General features: G+C 56.8%; 1 protein-coding gene across 2 annotated transcripts; it reads left to right on the top strand.

Annotated features, from left to right (window-relative positions):
• The first annotated feature begins 26 nt into the window (after nucleotides 1-26).
• On the top strand, nucleotides 27-18,066 carry MISP (mitotic spindle positioning). 2 transcript variants are annotated; one of them, XM_033195437.1, is made up of 5 exons: nucleotides 27-105; nucleotides 9,781-11,615; nucleotides 12,465-12,595; nucleotides 15,718-15,756; nucleotides 17,285-18,066. In XM_033195437.1, exons 2-5 carry the CDS (start codon nucleotides 9,836-9,838, stop codon nucleotides 17,372-17,374), a joined length of 2,040 nt encoding a protein of 679 aa, XP_033051328.1. In that variant the 5' UTR covers nucleotides 27-105; nucleotides 9,781-9,835; the 3' UTR covers nucleotides 17,375-18,066. The 2 variants fall into 2 exon arrangements, with proteins under 2 accessions (XP_033051328.1, XP_033051327.1); XM_033195436.1 differs by lacking the exon at nucleotides 27-105 and adding an exon at nucleotides 2,662-2,765.
• Nucleotides 18,067-25,027: the final 6,961 nt, after the last annotated feature.

The raw sequence follows: 25,027 nt of genomic DNA, 5'->3' as shown, positions 1-25,027 counted from the left end.
GCAGGGTTCCGGTGAGCTGGCTTGACCTGCCTGCACCTGCTCACCTGCTGGGCTGCCCCTGGGCGCCGAGGGGTAGTTGGAGGAGTTGGAATCCCCACTGTGCAGGTGAGGCCTGGCGGTAACGGGCTGCTGTTGGGGGGCAGGCCTGGCTTCCCGGGGAGCCCTTGGGTTCTGCGGCCGCCCCGTCCTGTCCTTTGGTTCCTCCCTTTACTGGGCTCACAGCCCCTGGGTGATGACAGAGGGTCCCCTGGACACCTCCAACTTCTGCAGAGAAGCCGGCCCCTGGGAAATACACAGGAGGCCTGGGGAGGAGGTGTCTGTAGAGACCAGCGTCGTGCTCAGGGGAAGGTGCCCCCCACCCCAGCCCCACTCTGTCTTACGCTGAGGTCTTGGAGAAGTCCCTGCCTCCTCCTCTGGGCCTTAATTTCTCCATCTGTAAAAGATCCTTCATGGCCGGGCGCGTTGGCTCACACCTGCAATCCCAGTACTTTGGGAGGCCGTGGTGGGCGGATCACAAGGTCAAGAGATCGAGACCATCCTGGCCACATATTGAAACCCCATCTCTACTAAGAATACAAAAATTAGCTGGGCGTGGTGGCGGGCATCTGTAGTCCCAGCTACCCGGGAGGCTAAGGCAGGAGAATCGCTTGAACCCAGGAGGCAGAGGCTGCAGTGAGCTGAGATCGCGCCACTGTGCTCCAGCCTGGGCAACAGAGCGAGACTTGGTCTCAAATAAAATAAAATAGGCCTTCGGACCCCTGAGGGGGAGGCCAGCCTCAGCCTGGGTGTGGGACGTCTCCACAGTGCCCCCAGCTCATGGGGGATGCAGCCTCTGCCAGCCTCCACCCTGTTGAGGCCTCAGTTTTCCCCAATGAGGTGGTGACTGTGGTGGAGGGCATCAATGAGGGAACTCAGGTTCCAATTGCAGCCTAACCCCGGGCCATTCCTGGGGCGCGATTTTACGCGTTCTGTGCCTCAGTTTCCCTATCTACAAGCCAGGGAGGAAAGGACATGAAGGGGTTGTGGGAGGCGGTGGTGGGGGGCGGCGGTGGGAGGCCGCACACCCTGGGCTTTCACACACCCAGCAGTGTTAGGTGCCACGCTGTCCTTTGGGGTGGGTTCTTTATCCAGATCTGTCCTTAAACACCCCCATCCTGGCCGGGCGCGGTGGCTCACACCTGGAATCCCAGCACTTTGGGAGACAAAGGCGGCGGATCACCTGAGGCCAGGAGTTCGAGACTAGCCTGGTCAACATGGCAAAACCCCATCTCTACTAAAAATACAAAATTAGCTGCACGTGGGGGCGGGTGCCTGTAATCTCCTGAGGCTGAGACAGGAGAATCGCTTGAACAGGGGAGGTTGCAGTGAGCCGAGATCGGGCCACTGCACTCCAGCCTGGGCGACACGAGCGACAGTCCATCTCAAAACAAAACAAAACAAAACAGAAAAGGCGCCCCCATCCAGCAGCCCTGCTGGATTCAGAGCTGGGGCCTTTTTACTGGAAGAAGAGACTGAGGTTCAGAGCGGCTCCACAAGCAGCCAGCGGGTAGGTCAGGACAGAGCCCCAGGCTGGGGAACTGAGTCCCCCATCCCCTCGGCTGTGTTTGCCGCCCTCATAGACGGCGCTAGGCCCAGTGGCCTGACTTCCCCCCAGATGCTGGGCTCCCCACAGTCCCAGCAAGGCCACTGCGCCTTGATCAAGAATCCAGGAGGACCACGGGCACCTTGAGAGCTCCGCGTCCCCATCTTTCAGGAGGGCCTGCATCTTTTGATGGCCTCGTGCGGTTCTTTTTTTTTTTTTTTTTTGAGTTGGAGTTTCACTCTATTGCCCAGGCTGGAGTGCAGTGGCGTGATCTCGGCTCACTGCAACCTCCACTTCCTGGGTTCAAGCGATTCTCCTGCCTCGGCCTCCTGAGTAGCTGAGACTATAGGCATCCGCCACCACGCCCCGCTAATTTTTGTATTTTTAGTAGAGACGGGGTTTCACCATGTTGGCCAGGCTGGCCTTGAACTCCTGACCTCAGGTGATCCGCCCGCCTCGGCCTCCCACAGTGCTGGGATTACAGGCGTGAGCCACAGCGTCCGGCCCCTCATACAGTTTTTTATGTGGATGGGGCCTGGGGAATTCCCCCCAGCAGCCGTGGGGGAGCCTGGACGTGATGTTCCCCCATGTCCCAGAGGAGAAAACAGGGTTAAGAGAGGTCAGGTGGGATCAGAACCCAGACCACACGGAGAGTCTGCCTCCAGAGTCTGCCAAGCCTGGGTTATGCAAGAAGGAGGCCGTCTAGGGGAGTTGCCCCAAGGGGTGGGCTGGGCCGGAAGGCACGGATGGGATTGGGACTCAGCCCCTCTGACCCCCCAGGAGACACAGGCTGTTGTTGCCGCTGAGCTGCTGTGTGACCCTGGGCATCTGCTGACCGTCTCTGAGCGGTGCTGAGAAGCAGCGGGAGGGCCAGGCAGCTAAGGGAGGTCTCGGCTGAGTTCTGGCTCCTCAGGGCCGCGTGGAGGCCCTGGGGGTGGAAGGGCAGCCGGCAGCGGGCACGGTGCCCACCCTCGCCCAGACTAGTATCGTCTTTCTCCCTCCTCCTACTCTGGACTTTGTTTCCTGAGCTCAGGTGGGGCTGAGGGGGAGGGGGCACACCTGCCTTCCCTGGGTGGTGCCTCTGTCCCCTGGCAACCCGGCGGGCAGGGCGGAGCTGGGAGGCCTCTGTGCCCATCCAGGCGCCAGAACTGAGGCTGCAGGCTGTGGAGCCAGGAGCCGGCGGGTGAGCCTGGGGGTGCCCCGAGCCAGGCCGGGCGGGGGTCCTGTGTGAGGTGGTTGGACCCACATTTGGTGTGGGGGCGTCGTGTGTCTGTGGGCGGGATCTGCTTGCCTGGGGGCACTTGGGGTCCAGAGAGGCCATCGCCCCTGGAGCCCCCCTGGGGCGCCTTCCCTCTGCTCCCCCCCGCCAGGTGCTCTGGGTCCTCAAGGGCACCCACTGGGAGAGCAGAGGCCCTTGTCCCTGAACTCTGCTGGGGCTTTTGAACCCCGAACCCCAGAACCCTCCGAGGGAGGGGCCAAGTTGGCACCCTCACGGTCAGAGGTCAAAGGGGCCCCTCTATGGAATTCCAGAGGCTTCTGGAGAGATGCTTATCTGTCCTACAGGCCCCTGACTGGAAGGCTCTGGGCAGTAAACACCCCCCGTGGGACTGGGGGCTGGTTTGGGGACACGGAGGAGTGGTGGCTGAGTACAGGTGGAAGCAGCCTCAGGCTGAGGCTGGGGACTTGGCCTGGGTCCTTGAGTGGGGGCGAGGTTCTAGCCTGGAATCCCGGGCGGCCAGCAGGGACTCAGGCCAGCGTCTGTCGTGGAGCTCCGCCCAGGAGCCCAAGGAGCCGAGATGAGTCAGGGATGACTACAACCCTGAGGGATGGGAAAGCGGAGCCGGCCCCTCCCTGCTGCATGGCCTCCTTGCCTGAGTCCTGGCCCCGCAAGGGAACCTTTGCCCCTCGAGTGGAGGCCAACTGGCTGATGAGGAAGGAGGTGCGGCACCAGGGTCCATAAACCCAGTTTCATTCTGGTATCAACAGGGTACAGGGTGGGGCTGGGAGGAGCAACTCAGGGGGCTTCCTGTAGGAGGAGGTGATTTGGAGCAAAGTCTGAAAACTGGCTTCAGACACTTGCTGTGTCATCACTGTGTGACCTCAGATGAGCAGGTTCTCCTCTCTGGGTCTCAGCTCCCTCTCTTGAAAACCGGAGTCAAAAACAGTTCCAAGGTGTTGCAGGAGGAGTCACAGGACGCCGAGGTCCTTGACCACCGCGGGGCCTTGCAGGGGCCATCTTCCGTCCTGGGGTTTTTCCCCCGGAGGGGCAGCGCCGCTCCCCAAGGGCTTTCCAGCGGGGAATGCCAGCCATGAGAGCCACCGTGGATCCGGGTTTTTTTGGCCGACACGATAAAACCCCGTCTCTACTAAAAATACAAAAATTAGCGGGGCGTGCTGGCGGGCACCTGTAGTCCCAGCTACTCGAGAGGCTGAGGCAGGAGAATGGCGTGAACCCGGGAGGCGGAGGTTGTAGTGAACGGAGATCGCGCCACTGCACTCCAGCCTGGGTGACACAGCAAGACTCTGTCTCAGAAAAAAGGAGGGGGGGTGGCACGGAGGCACAGGCAGCAGGGGAGTGGACCCAGTGGCCTTGAACCCAAGAGCCGGAACCCAGGCCCCACCCGCTGGCTTCAGTGAATCACTGGGGAGGAATGAGCGGAGGATGCCATGTCTTCATCCCTACCCCACCCCACCAGAAGACCCAGCACCTGCTCGAGGCTGGGCGGACGGCTCCCTTTCTCCCAGAGTTGGTGTCTGATGTGGGTTGTAAATCCCGCTGTGTAAACCTCTGTCCACTCACTCGGCAAACATTCCTGCACCCGCCCTCCCCGGGGAGCCCCAGGGTGCAGGGCATGGACCTGCCCAGCCCTTCAGGGCCAGAAGGCATGATGGAGCCGGTCTGCATTCCACAATGAGCCTGACCCCCATGTCTGAGCAGCTGGGGTGAGTGGTGTTTGCTTAGTCAGTATTAGGCGCCTACTGTATTCCAGACTCTGGGCTGCAGGAAGTATCCTGACCTGTGACCACAGCAGGAGAGGGCGAGGCCTGGGCTGACGGCTTCGGGTGGGAGAAGGCAAGGCCTTCAGTGAGCTGGGCAGGCGGTGTCCATGGGGGGGAGGCCTCAGGTCAGGGGAGCCGTCTGTGCGTCACGCTTTGGGAGGAAAGCCCAGTTCTGTTTGTGTGGAATTTATTCACCAATGCTGCCTGGTTTTCAATGTTTCCCCTATTTTCGTTTCTGACATTTGATACGCGTGGAAGATTGCATGACACATTACGTGTTGGTTAAAACACAGCTCCCCACAATCTCTCCACTTTATGCTGTTTGATGCCACTTTCCAGTTCAGAGAGGGGCTGAGTTTTTCTTTTTAGAACTACATTGAGGGGCTGGGCACGGTAGCTCACACCTGTAATCCCAGCAAACTTTGGGAGGCCGAGGCGGGAGGACCACTTGAGCCCAGGAGTTCCAGACCAGCCTGGACAACATAGTGAGACTCCCATCTTTACAAAAAATTAAAACACGAGCCACGCATGGTGTCGTATGCCTGTGGTCCCAGCTATTAGGGAGGTTGACGCAGGAGGACTGCTTGAGCCCAGGGGGTCAAGGCTGTAGTGAGCCAAGATTATGCCACTGCACCCCAGCCTGGGCGACATAGCAAGCCCCTGTCTCTTTTTTTTTGAGACGGAGTCTCACTCTGTCGCCCAGGCTGGAGGGCAGTGGTGCATCTCAGCTCACTGCAAGCTCCACCTCCCGGTTTCACACCATTCTCCTGCCTCAGCCTCCCAAGTAGCTGGGACTACAGGCGCCCGCCACCACGCCCGGCTGATTTTTGTATTCTTAGTGGAGATGGGGTTTCACCATGTTGGCCAGGATGGTCTCGATCTCCTGACCTCATGATCCACCCACCTCAGCCTCCCAAAGTGCTGGGATTACAGGCGTGAGCCACTGCGCCCGGCCGCCCCGTCTCTTAAAAAAAAATGCTGCTAGCCGGGCGCGGTGGCTCAAGCCTGTAATCCCAGCACTTTGGAGGCCGAGACGGGCGGATCACGAGGTCAGGAGATCGAGACCATCCTGGCTAACACGGTGAAACCCCGTCTCTACTAAAAATACAAAAAACTAGCCGGCGAGGTGGCGGCGCCTGTAGTCCCAGCTACTCGGAGGCTGAGCAGGAGAATGGCGTAAACCCGGGAGGCGGAGCTTGCAGTGAGCTGAGATCCGGCCACTGCGCTCCAGCCTGGGCGACAGAGCGAGACTCCGTCTCAAAAAAAAAAAAAAAAAAAAAAAAAAAAAAATGCTGCTGGTTGGTATAAAGGCAACCGATCAAAATAATAGCCTTGGTGGGCCTGGGAGCAACAGTCCTGCTTTTGGGGGGTTTGTTTGTTTTACTTTTGAGACAGGGTCTTGCTCTGTTGCCCAGGCTAGCGTGCAGTGGCACAATCTCGGCTCACTGCAACCTCCGCCTCCCAAGTTCAAGTGATTCTCCCACCTCAGCCTGCCAAGTAGCTGGGATTACCAGTGCCCGCCACCATGCCCAGATAATTTTTTGTATTTTTAGTAGAGACTAAAATTCACCAAGTTGGTCAGGCAGGTCTCAAACTCCTGACCTCAGGTGGTCCACCCACCTCGGCCTCCCAAAGTGCTAGGTTTACAGGCGTGAGCTGCTGTGCCTGGCCAACAGTGCTTTTTTAAGTCAGGAGAAGCTCAAGCTTTTGAGGTCCCTGTGTCCTCAAGTGAGCCTTCCTTTCCTCAACTATAAAAGACGATGCCTGCTGGACGTGGTGGCTCACGCCTGTAATCCCTGCACTTTGGGAGGCCGAGGCAGGCAAATCACCTGAGGTCAGGAGTTCGAGACCAACCTGGCCAATATGGTGAAACCCGTATCGACTAAAAATACAAAAATTAGCCGGGTGCGGTGGCGGGCGCCTGTAGTCCCAGCTACTCAGGAGGCTGCAGCAGGAGAATTGCTTGAACCTGGGAGGAAGAGATTGCAGTGAGCCGAGATCACATCACTGCACTCCAGCCTGGTCAGCAGAGTGAGTGAGACTCCGTCTCAAAAAAAGACGATGCCTAAGATGGGTGCTCGGTACAAGGTGCGACATGAAGGAGGTGCTCAGATGATGGCTGTGAGGGAGGGGCAATCTGGGTTACTTCCTGGAGGAGGTGTCCGTGGGCTTCAGCCGAGGAAGCTGTGGAGAAGCAGAAACAGGCGGCCTCGAGGCAGAGAGAGCTGCAGGTGGAGGAGGAGGGCGAGGTTTGGGGTGGAGGAAGAGGGCCTGGTTTGGGGTACAAGAGGAGGGTCTGGTTTGGGGTGGAGGTGCCCATAGAATTTGGGGTTTTGTGCTAAGGCCAGGAGCAGAGTGTGAGAACTGTGCCCTGTAGATGCCAGGAGCCACAGAAACGTGCGAGCAGTGTGTGACCTTCCGGAAGGCTCCTGGAACTGAGCCCCGCAGCAACCTGGACGCTTGGGAAAGGGCCGAGAGCCCGAGGGCACTGGGTCAGGGTGTCACCCGCAGGCTCCACGGCCCCACCTGGGCCCAGCAGGACAAGGTCCACGGCGTTCCTTTGCCCATCCTGGCTTTATGGCGACAAGACTCAGGCGGAGTTGTTGTCTCAGATGGGACAAGGTGTCCAGCTGGGCAGGGCAGGGTGGAGAACCAGGATGTGGGAGCCGGGAAACTGGAGTTGCTGTCAGTCCTTCCCCCTCTCTGGGCCTGGGTTTCTCCATTTGACATCCCTCAGCAAGGGACCATCTATAATTGTCAGACGAAAAATCCCGCACCAGGAGTCTCAGAGTGAGCTCAGGATGGAAAGGGTCTGTGCACAGGAGACGCAGATAAACATGGCACAGCCCAGGGAGGCTTCAAAGATCGAGGCTGAGGCCAGCCGCGGTGGCTCACGCCTGTCATCCCAGCACTTTGGAAGGCTGAGGCAGGAGGATCACCTGAGGTCAGGAGTTCAAGACCAGCCTGGCCAACATGGTGAAACCCTGTCTCTACTAAAAATACAAAAAATTAGCCAGGCATGGAGGTGGGTGCCTGTAATCCCAGCTACTCAGGAGGCTGAGGCTCGAGAATTGCTTGAACCTGGGAAGCAGAGGTTGCAGTGAGCCGACATTGTGCCACTGCACTCCAGCCTGTGCAACAGAGGGAGACCCTGTCTTTAAAAATAATAAATAAATAAATAATAAATAAATAAAAATCAGGCCAGGCACCATAGTTTATGCCTGTAATCCCGGCACTTTGGGAGGCCGAGGAGGGTGGATCACCTGAGGTCAGCAGTTCAAGACCAGCCTGGTCAACATGGTGAGACCTCATCTCTACTCAAAATACAAAAATTAGCTGGGCGTGGTGGCAGGCACCTGTAATCCCAGCTCCTCAGGAGGCTGAGGTAGGAGAATTGGTTGAACCTAGGAGGCAAAGGTTGCAGTGAGTTGAAATCGTGCCACTGCATTCCAGCCTGGGTGACAGAGCAAGACGTCACCTCAAAAATAAATAAATAAAAATAAAAATCAGTCCAGCACAGTAGCTCACGCCTGTAATCCCAGCATTTTGGGAGGCTAAGGTGGGTGGATCACCTGAGGTCGGGAGTTTGAGACCAGCCTGACCAACATGGAGAAACCCCATCTCTACTAAAAATACAAAATTATCTGGGCGTGGTGGCGCATGCCTGTAATCCCAGCTACTCGGGAGGCTGAGGCAGGAGAATCGCTTGAACCCGGGAGGTGGAGGTTGCAGTGAGCCGAGATCACGCCACTGTACTCTAGCCTGGGCAACAAGAGCTAAACTCAGTCTCAAAAAACGGCCGGGCATGGTGGCTTACAACTGTAATCCCAGCACTTTGGGAGGCCGAGGCGGGTGGATCACCTGAGGTCGGGTGTTCGAGACCAGCCTGGCCAGCATGACCAAACCCCGTCTCTACTGAAAATCCAAAAAAAAAAAAAACAATTGGCCAAGCATGGTGGCAGACGCCTGTAATCCCAGCGGAGGTTGCAGTGAGCCAAGATTGTGCCACTGCACTCCAGCCTGGCAACAAGAGCAAAACTCGATCTCTAAATAAAATAATAAATAAAAATTTAAAAGGCTGGGTGCGGTGGCTCATGCCTGTAATCCCAACACTTTAGGAGGCCGAGGCAGGCGGATCACAAGGTCAGGAGTTCAAGACCAGCCTGGTCAACATGGTGAAACCCCATCTCTACTAAAAATACGAAAATTAGCCAGGTGTGGTGGCGGGCGCCTTTCGTCCCAGCTACTTGGGAGGCTGAGGCAGGAGAATCATTTGAACCCAGAAGGTGGAGGTTGCAGTGAGCCGGGATGGCACCACTGCACTCCAGCCTGGGTGACAGAGCGAGACCGCTTCTCAAAAACAAAAAACAAAACAAAACAAAAACTCAAGGCTGAACTGGACTCCACATGGCAGGGGTGTGTGTCTGGGAGATAAGGTGGGCAGGGCACCCTGATTTTATTGGGCTGCAAATGTTAGATACATGTAATGCGAGTTGTTGGGGTAGTAACAGGGGCGTTCAGAGATTCAGGTACTGTCGGAATCAGGGAGCTTAAAAGTCTTCAGGATGCTTTGTTGGTGTTGGGCTTGCTCTGAAGCAAGCTGCACCCGTTGTGGGGCACTTCTGCCCCCAGCAATTCACTGTCTCATCCCATCAGCCTAACAAGACCAGCGGGAACAGGGTCCCATCTTCCGCATTAAGTGTAAAGTCCCAGGGTCTCATGTCATTGGCTAGACTGGGTCACATGCTCATCTCTGAACCAATTACAGAGGCCGGAAGGTGAAACGCTCTCACTGGTTGGACTAGGTGACTTACCCATCTTGGAACCAATCACAGAGGCCAGAGGGTGGGCTGCTCTGATTGGTCAGGAGGAGTCATTTATCCACCCTGGAACCAATCACAGAGGCCAGAGGGTGGGCTGCTCTGATTGGTCAGGAGGAGTCATTTATCCATCCTTGAACCAATCACAGAGGCCAGAGGGTGGGGTGCCCTGATTGGCCAGGCTGGGTTACTTCCTCATCCCTGAGCCAATCACAGAGGTTAGAGGATGGGCGGCTGCGACTGGCTGGACTGTGTCACCCACCCCTAAACCAATCACAAAGGCCATTTGATGGACACTTTGCCCTTTGGGGGACTGGAAACTGTTCCTCTCCCCAAGTGCTCTGACTTGATGGCCATCATTTCCTTCTCCTCCCTCAGTGAGCCCAGAGGTCTCCAGCCCACGGGAAGGTAGGAGGCCAAGACCCTGGAGGAGATGGACCGCGTGACCAGATACCCCATCCTGGGCATCCCGCAGACACACCGTGCCACCGGCCTGGTGCTGGACGGAGACACCAGCTACACATACCATCAGGTGTGCACAGGCCCTGAGGCCAGCGGCTGGGGCCAGAATGAGCTGCAGACATGGTCCACTGACCACAAGGCCCAGCAGGACGTGGGGAGGCGGGGGGTGACCTACAGCGTGCGTGCCTACCCTGGCCAGCCGTCCTCACGGGGACTCCACTCGGAGGACGGGGAGGATGAGGGTTCGAAGGTTTACCGCCTGGGTGCCAGGGATGCCCACCAGGGACGCTCAGCATGGGCCCTCCACCCAGAGGACGAGGAGGACGAGGAGATGAAGATGTACCACCTGGATGCTGGGTACACCGTCCCCAGGAGGCCACGCGACCTGGAGCGGGAGCGCTGGGCCGTCATCCAGGGCCAGGCAGTCAGGAAGAGTGGCACCGTGGCCACACTCCAGGGCGCCCCTGACCACGGAGACCCCAGGACCCCCGGCCCACCTCGGTCCACGCCCCTGGAGGAGAACACAGTTGACAGGGAGCAGATTGACTTCCTGGCAGCAAGACAGCAGTTCCTGAGTCTGGAGCAGGCGAACAAGGAGGTCCCTCATAGTTCCCTGGCCAGGAGGGCCCCTGCAGGCACATCCCCAGGGGTCAGCCAGGCCCCCAAGGCCTTCGACAAGCCCCACTTGGCCAACGGGCATGTAGTCCCCATCAAGCCCCAGGTGAAGGGGGTGGTCAGGGAAGAGAACAAGGTTCGTGCCGTGCCCACCTGGGCCAGTGTCCAAGATGTGGATGACCCTGGCTCCCTGGCCCCAGTGGAGTCCCCAGAGACTCCCAAGGAGACGCCCATCGAGCGGGAGATCCGACTGGCTCAGGAGCGTGAGGCAGACCTGCGAAAGCAGAGGGGGCTTCGGCGGGGATCCGACCACCAGGAGCTGGTGGAAATCCCTGCCAGGCCACTGCTGACCAAGGTGAGCCTGATCACAACCCCACGGCGGGAGAGAGGGCGCCCGTCCCTCTACGTGCAGCGGGACATGGTACAGGAGACACAGCGCGAGGAAGACCACCGACGGGAGGGCCTGCAGGTGGGCCGGGTGTCCACACCCGACTGGGTCTCGGAGGATCCCCAGCCTGGACTCCGGAGAGCCCTCAGCTCGGACTCCATCCTCGGTCCGGCCCCAGATGCCCGTGCGGCTGACCCAGCTCCAGAAGTGAGGAAGGTAAACCGTATCCCACCTGATGCCTACCAGCCGTACCTGAGCCCCAGGAACCCCCAGCTAGAATTCTCGGCCTTCGGAGCATTTGGCAAGCCCAGCAGCCGCTCCACAGTGGAGGCCGAGGCTACAACTTCACCAAAGGCCACGATGTCCCCGAGGCATCTCTCAGAATCCTCCGGAAAACCCCTGAGCACAAAGCAGGAGCCATCGAAGCCTCCTCGGGGATCCCTGCAAGCCAACAGGGGTGTCGTGAGGTGGGAGTACTTCCGCCTGCGTCCTCTGCAGTTCAGGGCCCCAGAGGAGCCCCAGCAGGCCCAAGTTCCCCATGGCCGGGGCTGGGAGGTGGCCGGGGCCCCGGCCTTCAGGCTGCAGAAGTCCCAGTCATCTGACCTGCTGGAAAGGGAGAGGGAGAGTGTCCTGCGCCGGGAGCGAGAGGTGGCAGAGGAGCGGAGGAATGCTCTCTTCCCAGAGGTCTTCTCCCCAACGCCAGATGAGAACTCTGACCAGAACTCCAGGAGCTCCTCCCAGGCATCTGGTGAGAAAGGGCTCCAGGGACTGGCTGCTTGGCTCAGGGCAGCAAAGGCTGGAGCAGGGGAGGGTGGGGAGGTGGAGTTTGAGGCTGTCAGGAAGGGCCGGGGTTGGGGAGACAACACCTCCTGACTGTTCATCCCCTCAGTCTGCTGGTTTGTCTGTCTGTCTATTAAAAATGTAGATTTTGGAGAGAAGTGTCAACTTTATCTTAGGGCTTTTGCTTTATGGATTTGGATGCCTTGTTGTTAGGCGCATAAATGTTCATATATGTTTTGTGGTTTGCTTTGTTTTGTTTCGGGAAGGAGTCTCACTCTGTCACCCAGGCTGGAGTAGAGTGGTGCGATCTCAGCTCACTGCAACCTCCACCTCCCGGGTTCAAGTGATTCTCCTGCCTCAGCCTCCCTAGTAGCTGGGATTACAGGCATGTGCCACCATGCCCGGCTAGTTTTTGTATTTTTAGTAGAGACGGGGTTTCACCATGTTGGCCAGCCTGGTCTCAAACTCCTGACCTCAGACGATCCACCCTGCCTTGGCCTGCCAAAGTGCTGGGATTACAAGCGTGAGCCATCACACCTGGCCTGTTCATATATGTTTATCCTCTTGGACAATTGCACCTTTTTATCAATATGAAATATTCCTTGTGTCACTTTAAATGTTTTTCACCTTGCATGTCAGCACATCTGTGCATCCAATTTCTCCTGACTGGCTACTTTGGTCAATCTGTCAGTTTCCCAGCTAGTCATCTGCTCTGTCTGTGCATACACCTGTCTCCTTCGCTGCTGGCTAGAGACTCTGTCTCCCGAGCAGAGGTCTGACAAATGTTCTCGTGTTCTGCCCTCCCTGCCCCCAACAGGCATCACAGGCAGTTACTCCGTGTCTGAGTCTCCCTTCTTCAGCCCCATCCACCTGCACTCAAGCCTGGCGTGGACGGCGGAAGATTCAGTGGACAGTGCTTCTCCCGGGCAGAGAAAGAAGGAACAATGGGTGAGTCTGGAACCTGTCTCTGCAGAGGCCAGGCTGAGATCAGACAGCCCCTATTAGGGCCACGGGAGGTTCGAGCAGGACTCAAGTCTGACCTGGGTTCAAGCACTGTCTCCCTTACTGCCCCCACCCCTGGCCGTGCCTCAGTCTCCTGCAGATGTCAGGTAAAAGATGATAAACTGGGTGCCCTCCTATCTCTGGGCTTCTGCTTGGAGAGGCCATATAAGCTGGCGCCATCAGGAGGTCATCTCCAGGATCAAAGACCAAAGGACCAGCTCTGCTTGGAGGAAGAGGACAGTGGCAATTTGTCATCATCACCAGCATTAGTTTCTTTTTTTTTTTTTTTTTTTAATTTTGAGATGGAGTCGCGCTCTGTCGCCCAGGCTGGAGTGCAGTGGCATGATCTTGGCTCACTGCAACCTCTGCCTCCCAGGTTGAAGTGATTCTTCTGCCTCAGCCTCCCGAGTAGCTGGGACTACAGGCACCCACCACCACGCCTGGCTAATTTTTTTTTGTATTTTTAGTAGAGATGTGGTTTCACCATGTTAGCCAGGCTGGTCTCGAACTCCTGACCTCAAGTGGTCTGCCCACTTGGGCCTCCCAAGGTGCTGGGATTACAGGCGTGAGCCGCTGCACCTGGTCACAGATATTTACTTTTTTTTTTTTTTTGAGACGGAGTCTCGCTCTGTCGCCCAGGCTGGAGTGCAGTGGCCGATCTCGGCTCACTGCAAGCTCCGCCTCCCGGTTTACGCCATTCTCCTGCCTCAGCCTCCCGAGTAGCTGGGACTACAGGCGCCCGCCACCTCGCCTGGCTAGTTTTTTGTATTTTTAGTAGAGACGGGGTTTCACCGTGTTAGCCAGGATGGTCTCGATCTCCTGACCTCGTGATCCACCCGTCTCGGCCTCCCAAAGTGCTGGGATTACAGGCTTGAGCCACCGCGCCCGGCCTACTTTTTTTTTTTTTTTGAGACGGAGTCTCGCTCTGTCGCCCAGGCTGGAGTGCGGTGGCCGGATCTCAGCTCACTGCAAGCTCCGCCTCCTGGGTTTACGCCATTCTCCCGCCTCAGCCTCCCGAGTAGCTGGGACTACAGGCGCCGCCACCTCGCCCGGCTAGTTTTTTTTTTTTTTTGTATTTTTTAGTAGAGACGGGGTTTCACCGTGTTCGCCAGGATGGTCTCCATCTCCTGACCTCGTGATCCGCCCGTCTCGGCCTCCCAAAGTGCTGGGATTACAGGCTTGAGCCACCGCGCCCGGCCTGATATTTACTTCTAAGAAAGAGAGAGAGAGGCTGGGCACAGTGGCTCACACCTGTAATCCCAGCACTTTGGGAGGCCGAGGCGGGCGGATCACGAGGTCAGGAGATCGAGACCATCCTGGCTAATATGGTGAAACCCCGTCTCTACTAAAAATACAAAAAATTAGCCGGGCGAGGTGGCAGGCGCCTGTAGTCCCAGCTACTCGGGAGGCTGAGGCAGGAGAATGGCGTAAACCCGGAAGGCGGAGCTTGCAGTGAGCTGAGATTGTGCCCCTGCACTCCAGCCTGGGCGACAGAGCGAGACTCTGTCTCGAAAAAAAGAGAAAAAAAAGAAAAGAAAAGAAAAAACGGGGAAGAGAAGGCAGGAGGGAGGGAGGGAGGGATGGAAGTAGGGAAGGAACAAAGCGAGAAAGGAAGGGACGGAGGGAGGGAGAGGGAGAGAAGGAGGGATGTGCCTGTCATACGCTGGCTCAGGGCTTCCAGTGAACCCCACTGTTGGTGCCCTGGTGGTCTCACATGCCCAGGGTTAGGCAGCTCATGAACCCAGGCTTGACTCCAGGACCTACAGGCCACAGAGCTTTGCCTTAGGAGTTTTGCTTTATGAATTTCGATGCCTTATTGTTAGACCCAAAATTGTTCATATATGTTTATCTTCTTGGATGAGAGCTCCTTTTGTCAATATGAAATATTCCTCGGCCGGGCATGGTGGCTCACGCCTGTAATGCAGCACTTTGGGAGGCTGAGGCGGGTGAATCACAAGGTCAGGAGTTCAAGACCATCCTGGCGAACACAGTGAAACTCCATCTCTACTAAAAATACAAAAAATTAGCCGGGCGTGGTGGTGGGCGCCTGTAGTCCCAGCTGCTAGGGAGGCTGAGGCAGGAGAATGGCGTGAACCTGAGAGGTGGAGCTTGTGGTGAGCCGAGATGGTGCCACTGCACTCCAACCTGGGTGACAATGAGACTCTGTCTCGAAAAAAAAAAGAAAATATTCCTCACGTCGCTTTTCATGACATGAGGAATATTTAATGCCGTGAGGAATATTATGGTTTTTTTTTTTGAGATGGAGTCTCGCTCTGTCACCCAGGCTGGAGGGCAGTGGTGTGATCTCGGCTCATTGCAAGCTCCGCCTCCCGGGTTCAAGCGACTCTCCTGCCTCGGCCTCCCATGTAGCTGGGATTACAGGCGCGCGCCACCTCGCCCGGCTAAAGGGAGGCTACTGTGGAGGCTCCACCTGGGAGGTGGAGGCTGCAGTGAGCCGAGATTGTGCCACTACACTCCAGCCTGGGTGACAGAGCAAGACTCAGACCCAAAATAAATAAATAAATAAATAAATAAAATCATGAGGCCGGGTGCGGTGGCTCAAGCCTGTAATCCCAGCACTTTGGGAGGCCGAGACGGGCAGATCACGAGGTCAGGAGATCGAGACCATCCTGGCTAATCCGGTGAAACCCCATCTCTACTAAAAAATAAAAAATTAGCCAGGTGAGGTGGTGGGCGCCTGTAGTCCCAGCTACTCGGGAGGCTGAGGCAGGAGAATGGCGTAAACCCAGGAGGCGGAGCTTGCAGTGAGCTGAGATCCGGCCACAGCACTCCAGCCTGGGTGACAGAGCGAGACTCCGTCTCAAAAAATAAAAATAAAAATAAATAAATAAATCGTGAATGTTGGACAGAGGCTGCACTGAGGGGAACAGCGAGGGGGATTGCTGTGAGTCTGGGTGACCATGGGACACGTGTTGAGAACACTGAGGACAGGGGATGCCTTCCACCCTTCTGCAAATGGTGACAGAGAGGGCTGTTCGGGAGCTCTGGGTGGACTCTGCACAGGGCAGGGCAGAAAGGCCGGGGCTGACTGTGTTCCTTTCCTGCAGTACGCTGGCATCGACCCCTCGGACGGTGTTAACTCAGAGGTGAGTATGCTCCTGGCACGAAGACTCGTCTTTCCCCCACATCTGTGACCTGCACACAGAGGTCAAGGGTCAATGGTAGCCCCTTCCTCCAGGTGTGGGGATCCTATTGGGTGTCTTCTCAATTGGTAGTGTCTGCTCGAGGTGGATTTTGCTGTAATCTGCTTGTAATGTCTGCCATGGGCATGGATTAGGAGAAGAGGGTTGACACACCACCTCTCCACCACGTGGGGAAGGTTTGTGAGGTTAGACTCCAAACAAAGGCAATTTTTTTGGGGGGGTGGAGGGGCAGAGTCTTGCTGTGTTGTCGAGGCTGGACTGCAGTGGTGTGACCTCAGCTCACTGCGACCTCTGCCTTTCAGGTTCAAGCAATTCTCCTGCTTCAGCCTCCCAAGTAGCTGGGACTACAGGCACCTGCCACCACACCCAGCTAATTTTTGTATTTTTAGCAGAGATGGGGTTTCACCATGTTGGCCAGGATGGTCTTGAACTCCTGACCTGAGGTGATTCTCCTGCCTCCACCTCCCAAAGTGCTGGGATTACGGGAGTGAGCCACCGCGCCCGGCCAAAGGCACTTTCTTTGAGGGAGAGATGCATCTGAGACTGTTCAAGCCGAGCCCCCCAGTCGGTTTATGGCACATGTGTGTGACCCTCCTTTTTCTTTTCCTTTACTTTATTACATTTTTATTTATTTATTTATTTATTTTGAGACAGGCTCTCACTCTGTCACCCAGGCTGGAGTGCTATGATGTGATCCCAGCTCACTGCAGCCTTGACCTTCTGGGCTCAAGCAATCCTCCCACCTCAGCCTCCCAAGTAGGATCATAGAAATGTGCCACCACACCCAGATAGTTTATTTTTAATTTTTTTGTACAGGCAGAGTCTCACTAGGTTGCCCGGGCTGGTCTCGAATTCCTGCATTCAAGGGATCCTCCCACCTCAGCCCACCAAATTTCTGGGATTATAGGCATGAGCCACCATGCCCGACCCCTCTTTGAGCTGAATCCAAAATGCCAAATACATTGGCTGGGCGCAGTGGCTCACGCCTGTAATCTCAGCACTTTGGGAGGCCGAGGCAGGCGGATCTCGAGGTCAGGAGATTGAGACCATCCTGTCTAACACGGTGAAATCCCATCTCTACTAAAAATACAAAAAATTAACCAGGCGTGGTGGCGGGCGCCTGTAGTCCCAGCTACTCGGGAGGCTGAGGCAGGAGAATAGCGTGAACCTGGGAGGCGGAGCTTGCGGTGAGCCGCGATCACGCCACTGCACTCCAGCCTGGGCGACAGAGCGAGACTCCGTCTCAAAAAAAAAAAAAAAAAGCCAAATACAGACATTTTTCCTGCCCTGGAGCTCAGCATGAGTTAGCATATTCTTTGGTCATGTTACTAGGAGTAGAGGGTCTGAAACAGAGGAGGGGATCCTACTTTACCCCTGTTCTAGGCCTCTCCAATGAATTGGCAGTTGGAGGAGATGTCTTGGGGGTGTGGCTAGGACCTGGGTCTGGGGAATTCATGCCTCCTTTTTGCAGGTCCTGGAAGCCATACGGGTGACCCGTCACAAGAACGCCATGGCAGAGCGCTGGGAATCCCGCATCTACGCCAGTGAGGAGGATGACTGAGCCTCGGGATGGGGCGCCCACCCCCTGCCCTGCCCTGACCCTTGTGGGAACTGCCAAGACCATCGCCAAGCCCCACCCTAGGAAATGGGTCCTAGATCCAGGATCCGAGAACCACAGCTCATCTGCCAACAATCCCGCCACGGGCTCATTGGGGACTGGAGGGTTTTTCGTTTCCGTGTCTATCTTCCTTTAGAAATGTTTCTGTCTTTGGGGTCTAATGCTTTTGGGGATGAAATGGTACCCCTGCCGATTCTTTCTGCTTCTGAGACTGTGCCAAATGCTCTGGGTCTACGAAAGAAGGAGACCCACTCCTCCACTTTCGAGCTTAATTCGTTTCTGCTAGTCTGAGGGCGGAGGGACCAGTCAAAGAGGGAGGCACAGATCGCAGCACCGTGAGCAGCTGCGGGTCTGAGGGAGGAGACCTTCCCCTTTCCAACCCTGGGAAACCATCCAGTCTGAGGGAGGAGGCCAAACTCCCAGTGCTGGGGGCCCCTGTGCAGCCCTCAAACCCTTCACCTTGGTGTACCCAGCCACACCTGGTGGGCACAGAGCTCTGACATCGACGGGATCCCATGAGGATGGTCCCCGTCACCTGGGAGAAAAAAAGGCCCAATTTAGGGGTTGGAGGGGGGGTCTTCGTCCCACACCCCCAAACTGCCATGGAATAAACCTGGAGTGAGCTGCTTGCCTCGGCCCCTGCCTGGTGTGGACAAAGCCCCCTGGGCCTCGCCTGTCTGTTTCATTTTCTTGGCGACATTAGGTTCCATCCGGCTAGGCCGTGAGCCTGTAGGGCCGTCAGGTTCCCATGGGGGTTCCCAGCATCCGCATGCAGTAGGTGCTTAGCTGATGCTTGTTCGGTGACTGACAGTTGATCATGGAGAGGCACCTTTAGCAACAGCGGGCCCCGGGCCCAACCTCAGCAGCCCAGCTCCTCCAGCCCCGTCTCACCAGGTCCCTAGCAGTACCCAGGGTGCTTATTAAGCATTTGCTGAATCCCTCACCGCTCTGGTCTCAGAGGAGGCTGGAGGGTCATTAATTTGGCTCTGCATGTATACCAGGCTCACATCTAGGGAAGCCAGATCCTACTGGTCAGAGGTGTGGATGCTGGACCCGAGTCCTGGCTCTGCTGCCTGCTGTGTGGCCTTGGGTGGGGGGATCCTCTCACTGCCCCATGCCTCAGTTTCCCTCTGACACACAGGGTAAGGAAAGGACCAGGCTCCTGGGCAGTAGGAGGAGCTAATTTATGTAAAGCTCTCAGCACGTGGGGACCATTGACGTCGAATTCGGTGCCTGATGGCAGGGGTGTGTCCTCAGACACCCCCCAAAGCAGTCCTCGGCCCCCAGGCTCCCCCAGCCCTGCTGGGAGCAGCGGGTGTTAATTACACCCAGGCCAGCGGCCCCTCCTTGGCTGCTCAGTGCCCATTGCACTGCCTCAGGGAAAACCGTGCGGTGAGTATTTTAAGAATCCATCTTTAAGGCGGCCCACGCCGGGCCCAGGCAGGCAGATGTGGAACCGAAATCGCTGGGCAGTGGGGGCTGTGGGGCCCTGGGGAGGCTGGGGAAGGGGGCAGAGGGGCTAGGTCTGGGCAGAGCAGAGACTGAGGGAGGAGAGAGAGCCCCTGTCTTCAGGGAGACCCTAGGCTGATGGAGGAGGCATCTAACCACAGAGGGGCCACAGTCTGATGGAGGAGGCATTTACCCTTAGGGAGACTCCAGTCTGACAGAGGAGGCATCTGCCCACAGAGGGGCCACAGTCTAATGGAGGAGGCATCTGCCCTCAGGGAGACCCCAGTCTGATGGAGGAGGCATCTGCCCTCAGGGAGACCCCAGTCTGATGGAGGAGGCAGATTATGTGTCCATAGAGGGAGCCTGGGTGCCCATAGTTGGTGACTTCTTTCATGTCAGGGCAATTCTATTCCAGCCCCCAAAACTGAACGTGGGGCCTGCAGAAGGGGAGGGCCTCACGCACAGCCTTGGGTGAGTCCCATCAGTTTCTCCATCGTCTGCCAGCCCATCTTCCCCCGATGCCCCATGATATGTCCCTCTGTCCCTGTGCTCTGAGGATGTGTGAGCCTCAGTACACTGGTCACTGTAACAAATCACCCACTTAATGACTTAAAACAGCAGACAGGGCCGGGCACGGTGCTCACGCCTGTAAACCCAACACTTTGGGAGGCCGAGGTGGGCGGATCACCTGAGCTCTACCAAAAATACAAAAAATTAGCTGGGTGTGGTGCACATGCCTGTAATCCCAGCTATTTGGGAGGCTGAGGCAGGAGAATCGCTTGAACTGGGGAGGCGGAGGTTGCAGTGAGCTGAGATCACGCCATTCCACTCCAGTCTGGGCAACAAGAAGGAAACTCCATGTCAAAAACAAAACAAAAGGCCAGGTCCAGTGGCTCACACCTGAATCCCAGCATTCTGGGAGGCCGAGTCGGGTGGATCCCCTGAGGTCAGGAGTTCAAGACCAGCCTGGCCAACATGGCCAAACCCCATCTCCACTAAAAATACAAAAATTAGCTGGGCGTGGTGGTGCACACCTGTAATCCCAGCTACTCGGGAGGCTGAGGCAGGAGAATCGCTCCAACCCAGGAGGCGGAGGTTGCAGTGAGCCGAGATGGCGCCACTGTACTCCAGCCTGGGTGACAGAGTGAGACTCTGTCCCCCCCAAAAAAGGCAACCTCTTTCTGTCTCTCTCAGGCTCACCTTCCTACCTCCTCTCGTGAGGGCCCTGTGAGGACACTGGGCCTCCAGGCCACCCAGGATGCTCTCCCGTCTCAGGGTCCATCACTCAGTCCAGCTGCAGGTGCTTCTGCTGTGAGAGGCAACACGGCCACAGGTCCCGGGGATTAGGACAGGGATGTCTTTGGGGCCGTTGTTCTGCCCACTACAGAAGATCTCGACATCCCCCTTCTCCGTGACCCTTCAGTCACCTCTGCTCAGGTCCACCCAGGACTGTTGCACAGGTTGTGCCCTGCACAAGCCCCCTGCCGAGACTAAAGGGCAAGGCTCTGTGCGCGGCCGAGGTCCCGGTCTCCAATGTCCCTGACCCTGGCTGTGGTCTGTTGCCAGACACCACGTCACCAAGGGCTGCTCCCAGTTGGACACCTCAGCTCACCCTGCCCATTGTCCTGCCGGCGAGATGGTCCCACAGCGGCCCCAGCTCTCAGGGGCTCGGCAGGATCTCCCCGACCCTGTAACGCCCCTCGCTGCCCCCAGGTGCTGGGTTCGAGAAGAACTGCCTGCTTCGTTGCAGGAAGTGACATCCACCCCAACTCTGGATCAGAGGCCACAATCTACCCTCCAGACCCAACGCCAGGTCCCCGGCCCTTTCTGTCTCCTCTCTGTCTGTCTGTCTCTGGTGTTCAGGCCTCTCTCTCCATATCTGTCTCCCCGTCTCTGTCCCTACTAAAAATACAAAAATTAGCTGGGCTTGGTGGCGGGCGCCTGTAATCCCAGCTACTCCGGAGGCTGAGGCAGGAGAATCGCTCGAACCTGAGAGGCGGAGGTTGCAGTGAGCCGAGATCGCACCACTGTACTGCAGCCTGGGTGACAGAGCAAGACTGTGTCTCAAAAAAAAAAAAAAAACAGATTTAGGCCAGGCGCAGTGGCTCCGTCTCAAAAAAAAAAAAACAGATTTAGTTTAATTCCTGAAATGAGTCAGCCTCTTGGAAAATCAGACAGAATTCTGCCTGCTGAGCAGACACATTCCGGAAGGTAATCTGTGAGAGGTTAGATGAATTCCTAGGGAAATTCCCAGGGGCGGGAGAGCGTGTCTGGAAGGCCTGGGACGTCACAGCAATCACAGCAGGCCTGTGGGGCGGGTATAACTGCTGCTGGCGCTCACCGCTAGCAGGAGGGAGTTCATATTCTTTCCTGGTTTCCTCCCGGCTCCGTGTATCATGATATGCTGGGAAAGGGAGCAGAATTCTCTTTTCTGTTTGTTTGTTTTTTGAGACAGAGTCTCACGCTGTCGCCCAGGCTGGAGTGCAGTGGCGCAATCTCTGCTCACTGCAACCTCCGCCTCCTGAGTTCATGCCGTTCTCCTGCCTCAACCTCCGGAGTAGCTGGGATGACAGGCACCCGCCACCACGTCCGGCTAATTTTTGTAGTTTTAGTAGAGACGGGGTTTCACCGTGTTGAGCAGGATGGTCTGGATCTCCAGACCTCAGATGATCCACCCGCCTCAGCCTCCCAAAGTGCTGGGGTTACAGGCGTGAGTCACCGCACCTGGCCTCAACTCCATTTTAATTAACCCTGCAGGGGCCGGGCATGGTAGCTCACACCTGTAATCCCAGCATTTTGGGAGGCTGAGGCAGGAGGTGGATCACCTAGAGATCAGGAGTTCGAGACCAGCCTGACCAACATGGTGAAACCCTGTCTCTACTAAACACAAAAAATTAGCCGGGCGCGATGGCAGGCGCCTGTAATCCCAGCTACTCAGGAGGCGGAGGCAGGAGAATCGCTTGAACCCAGGAGGCGGAGGTTGTAATGAGCTGAGATTGCACCATTGCACTCCAGGCTGGCCAACAAAAGCCAGACTCCATCTCAAAACTGTACTCCAGCCCGGGCGACAGAGCGAGACTCCATCTCAAAAAATAAATAAATAAATAAATATAAATATAAATATAAATAAATAAATAAATAATAAAAATACAAAAAATTAGCCAGACTTGGTCTCACATCAAAAAAAAGAAAGAAAGAAAGATTTAGGAGAGGACACAGCAAACGCAACTCAGACTGACTTTGGCAAAACCAGGCTTTATGGGTTCCCATAACTGAGACATCAATGTAGGGCCAGCTTCAGGCTCAGCTTGTTCCAGGCGCCATACAGCATCCCCAGGTTCCTTCAGTGTTGGGAGCTCAGGCTCCAAGCCCAGGACGGAGTCCCAGCTCTGCCACATGGCCCTGAGGGACCCTGGACAAGGCCTACCCCTCTCCCAGCCTCCGCGTCCTTATCTGTAAGTGAAGTCGTCACGCTGACATCCCTGCCCTGGGGGACGTCATCAGGGTCACCGGACACCTGGCAAAAATCAGGGAGGAATAAGAATGAATGTTGGTTCTGGTTGTTGTTGACCAAGTAAATTAACAGCCACTTCCATGTGACTTTCTGGTGTGAGCTGGAGAGGAGCCAACGCACGCTGCCACCAGAGGGCGGCAAACACCAAGGATGCAGCCGCAGCCCTCGCCCGGCCAGGGAGAAAACGTGCCTGCTGCTCTCAAGTCCTCAATCCTGTAACGGGATGGGGTTTGCTTCCTGCTCCTTGAAAGCTTGGACAGGGCCGGGCGTGGTGGTTCACGCCTGTAATCCCAGCACTTCGAGAGGCTGAGGCAGGCGGATCACCTGAGGTCAGGAGTTCAAGACCAACCTGGTCAACATGGCAAAATCCCGTCTCTACTAAAAAAAAAAATTACCCGGGATGTGGTGGCAGTCACCTGTAATCCCAGCCACTGAGGAAGCTGAGGCAGGAGACTCGCTTGAACCTGGGAGGTGGAGGTTGCAGTGAGCTGAGACTGCACCACTGCACTCCAGCCTGGGCAACTGAGCAAGACTCCATTTTTTAAAAAAAATTATTTGTAGAGATGGAGTTCTCACCATGTTTCCCAGGCTGGGCTTGAATTCCTCAAGTGATTCTCCTGCCTCATCCTCCCAAAGTGCTGGGATTACAGGTGTGAGCCGCCGCACCCAGCCCTGCAGGCTCGATTTTCAACATCTAAATAGTTGGTCAGGGCCTGGCTCAGCGGCTCACGCCTGTAATCCTAGCATTTTGGGAGGCCGAGGCAGGCGGATCACAAGGTCAGGAGATTGAGACCATCCTGGCTACCCCGTCTCTACTAAAAATACAAAAGATGAGCCGGGCGTGGTGGCGGGCGCCTATAGTCCCAGTTACTCGGGAGGCTGAGGCAGAAGAATCCCTTGAACACGGGAGGAGGTGGAGGTTGCAGTGAGCTGAGATCCCGCCACCGCACTCCAGCAGGGTGACGGAGTGAGACTCCATCTCAAAAAAAAAAAAGAAAAAATAGCCAGAAGTGGCTGAGCGCAGTGGCTCTTCCACAGCAGCCAGAGGTGCCTGTGAGGCTGACGAGGGGTATCCCTGCTCTGCCTACAGTCCTCCATCGCTCCCATCTCCCTCTGGGTAGAAGCCCAGTCCTCCGTGCAGCCCACAGGGCTCTGCTCCTCTGCCCAGTCCCCTCTCTTCTCTCCCTCCTCCCTGTCTCCCCCTCCTTCTCTGCTGCAACCACTTGGGCCTCCTCCCTGTTCCTCCAACTTGCCAGGCGGGGTCCTGCCCCAGGGCCTTTGCCTCCCCAGGCGGGGTCCTGCCCCAGGGCCTTTGCCTCCCCAGGCGGGGTCCTGCCCCAGAGCCTTTCCTCCCCAGGCAGGGTCCTGCCCCAGGGCCTTTGCACGGCTGTGTCCTCTGCCTATTCCCCCTTCCCCAGGTGCCCACCGGGTTCCTTTCTTCACTTCCTTCAAGGCTTCCGTGAACTCTCCCTCATCACACAGCTCTTGCTCAGTGAATATGGCTAAATAAATAACTGGGCAGGGCTCGGTGGCTCATGCCTGTGAACCCAGCACTTTTGGAGGCTGAGGCAGGAGGCTCACTTGAGCTCAGGAGTTGGAGACCAGCCTGGCCAACGTAGAGAGTCCCCATCTCTGTTTAGTGTGTTCAGGGGAGGAATAAAATCATGGCTTTTTTTTTTTTTTTGAGATGGTGTCTTGGTCTGTCGCCCAGGCTGGAGTACAACGGTGCGATCTCGGCTCACTGCAACCTCCGCCTCCCGGGTTCAAGCGACTCTCCTGCCTCAGTCTCCTGAGTAGCTGGGATTACAGGCGCCTGCCACCACGCCTGGCTAATTTTTATATTTTTAGTAGGGACAGGGTTTTGCCATGTTGGCCAGGCTGGTCTCGAACTCCTGACCTCAAGTGATCCGCCCACCTGTGCTGTGATTATAGGTGTGAGTCACTGCACCCAGCAAAAAATTTTCATTATTCCCATTTCACAGACCATCAAACTGAGGCCCCGAGGGAGCCACCTGAGGAACCTGCGTTATGCAGCTGATGGGGTTTCAACCAGAGAAGGAGCCCTTGGGGCCTAGATTCACACTTCAGGCTGTGCAGGGAAGCAGGAGGGCCCCCCAATCACAGGGAAGCAGGAGGGCCCCCCAATCACAGGGAAGCAGGAGGGCCCCCCAATCACAGGGAAGCAGGAGGGCCCCCCAATCACAGGGAAGCAGGAGGGCCCCCCCCAATCACAGGGAAACAGGAGGGTCCCTCCATCAGGGTCCCCAGGACACCAACCCCACGACAAAATGAGGCCACCAGAGGGTGCACCCAGCCCCAGTCCTGCACACAGCAGGTGTGGACCAAATGCTGGCTGGATGAAGGGATGGAGCAAAGGGGCTGCCTGGGAGTGAAGGGCTGGGTGCTCCATCCACTTGGCCTCAGCCTCCCGCCCCATCTGAGAACAGAGCTCTGGTTTCCTGCCTGGCAGCCGGCAGCTGATGGGGAGCAGTGAGGCATGGCCAGCTGGGGGCGGGACAGTCCTGAGGAGCTTGGGGACTGGCACCGGCTCTGGGGATCTGCCAGGGAGAGACCAGCTCCAGGGTCCCTGGGCACAGGTTAGAGCTCAGGCTGTCCCCTGATGGCCTCGGTGC

The sequence above is a fragment of the Trachypithecus francoisi genome, unplaced genomic scaffold, assembly GCF_009764315.1.
Source record: "Trachypithecus francoisi isolate TF-2019V2 unplaced genomic scaffold, Tfra_2.0 Lachesis_group5, whole genome shotgun sequence".
Taxonomy (NCBI): Eukaryota; Metazoa; Chordata; class Mammalia; order Primates; family Cercopithecidae; genus Trachypithecus; species Trachypithecus francoisi.
The sequence above is the reverse complement of the archived record's forward strand: the minus strand, read 5'-3'. Positions and strand labels throughout refer to the sequence as shown.

Excerpts from the sequence above, each read along its gene's own strand:
- MISP (XM_033195437.1), top strand. The coding sequence starts at position 9,836 with ATGGACCGCGTGACCAGATACCCCATCCTGGGCATCCCGCAGACACAC. Across the intron at positions 12,596-15,717 it reads AGAGAAAGAAGGAACAATGG|TACGCTGGCATCGACCCCTC; the intron begins GTGAGTCTGGAA and ends CCTTTCCTGCAG. Across the intron at positions 15,757-17,284 it reads CGGACGGTGTTAACTCAGAG|GTCCTGGAAGCCATACGGGT; the intron begins GTGAGTATGCTC and ends TCCTTTTTGCAG.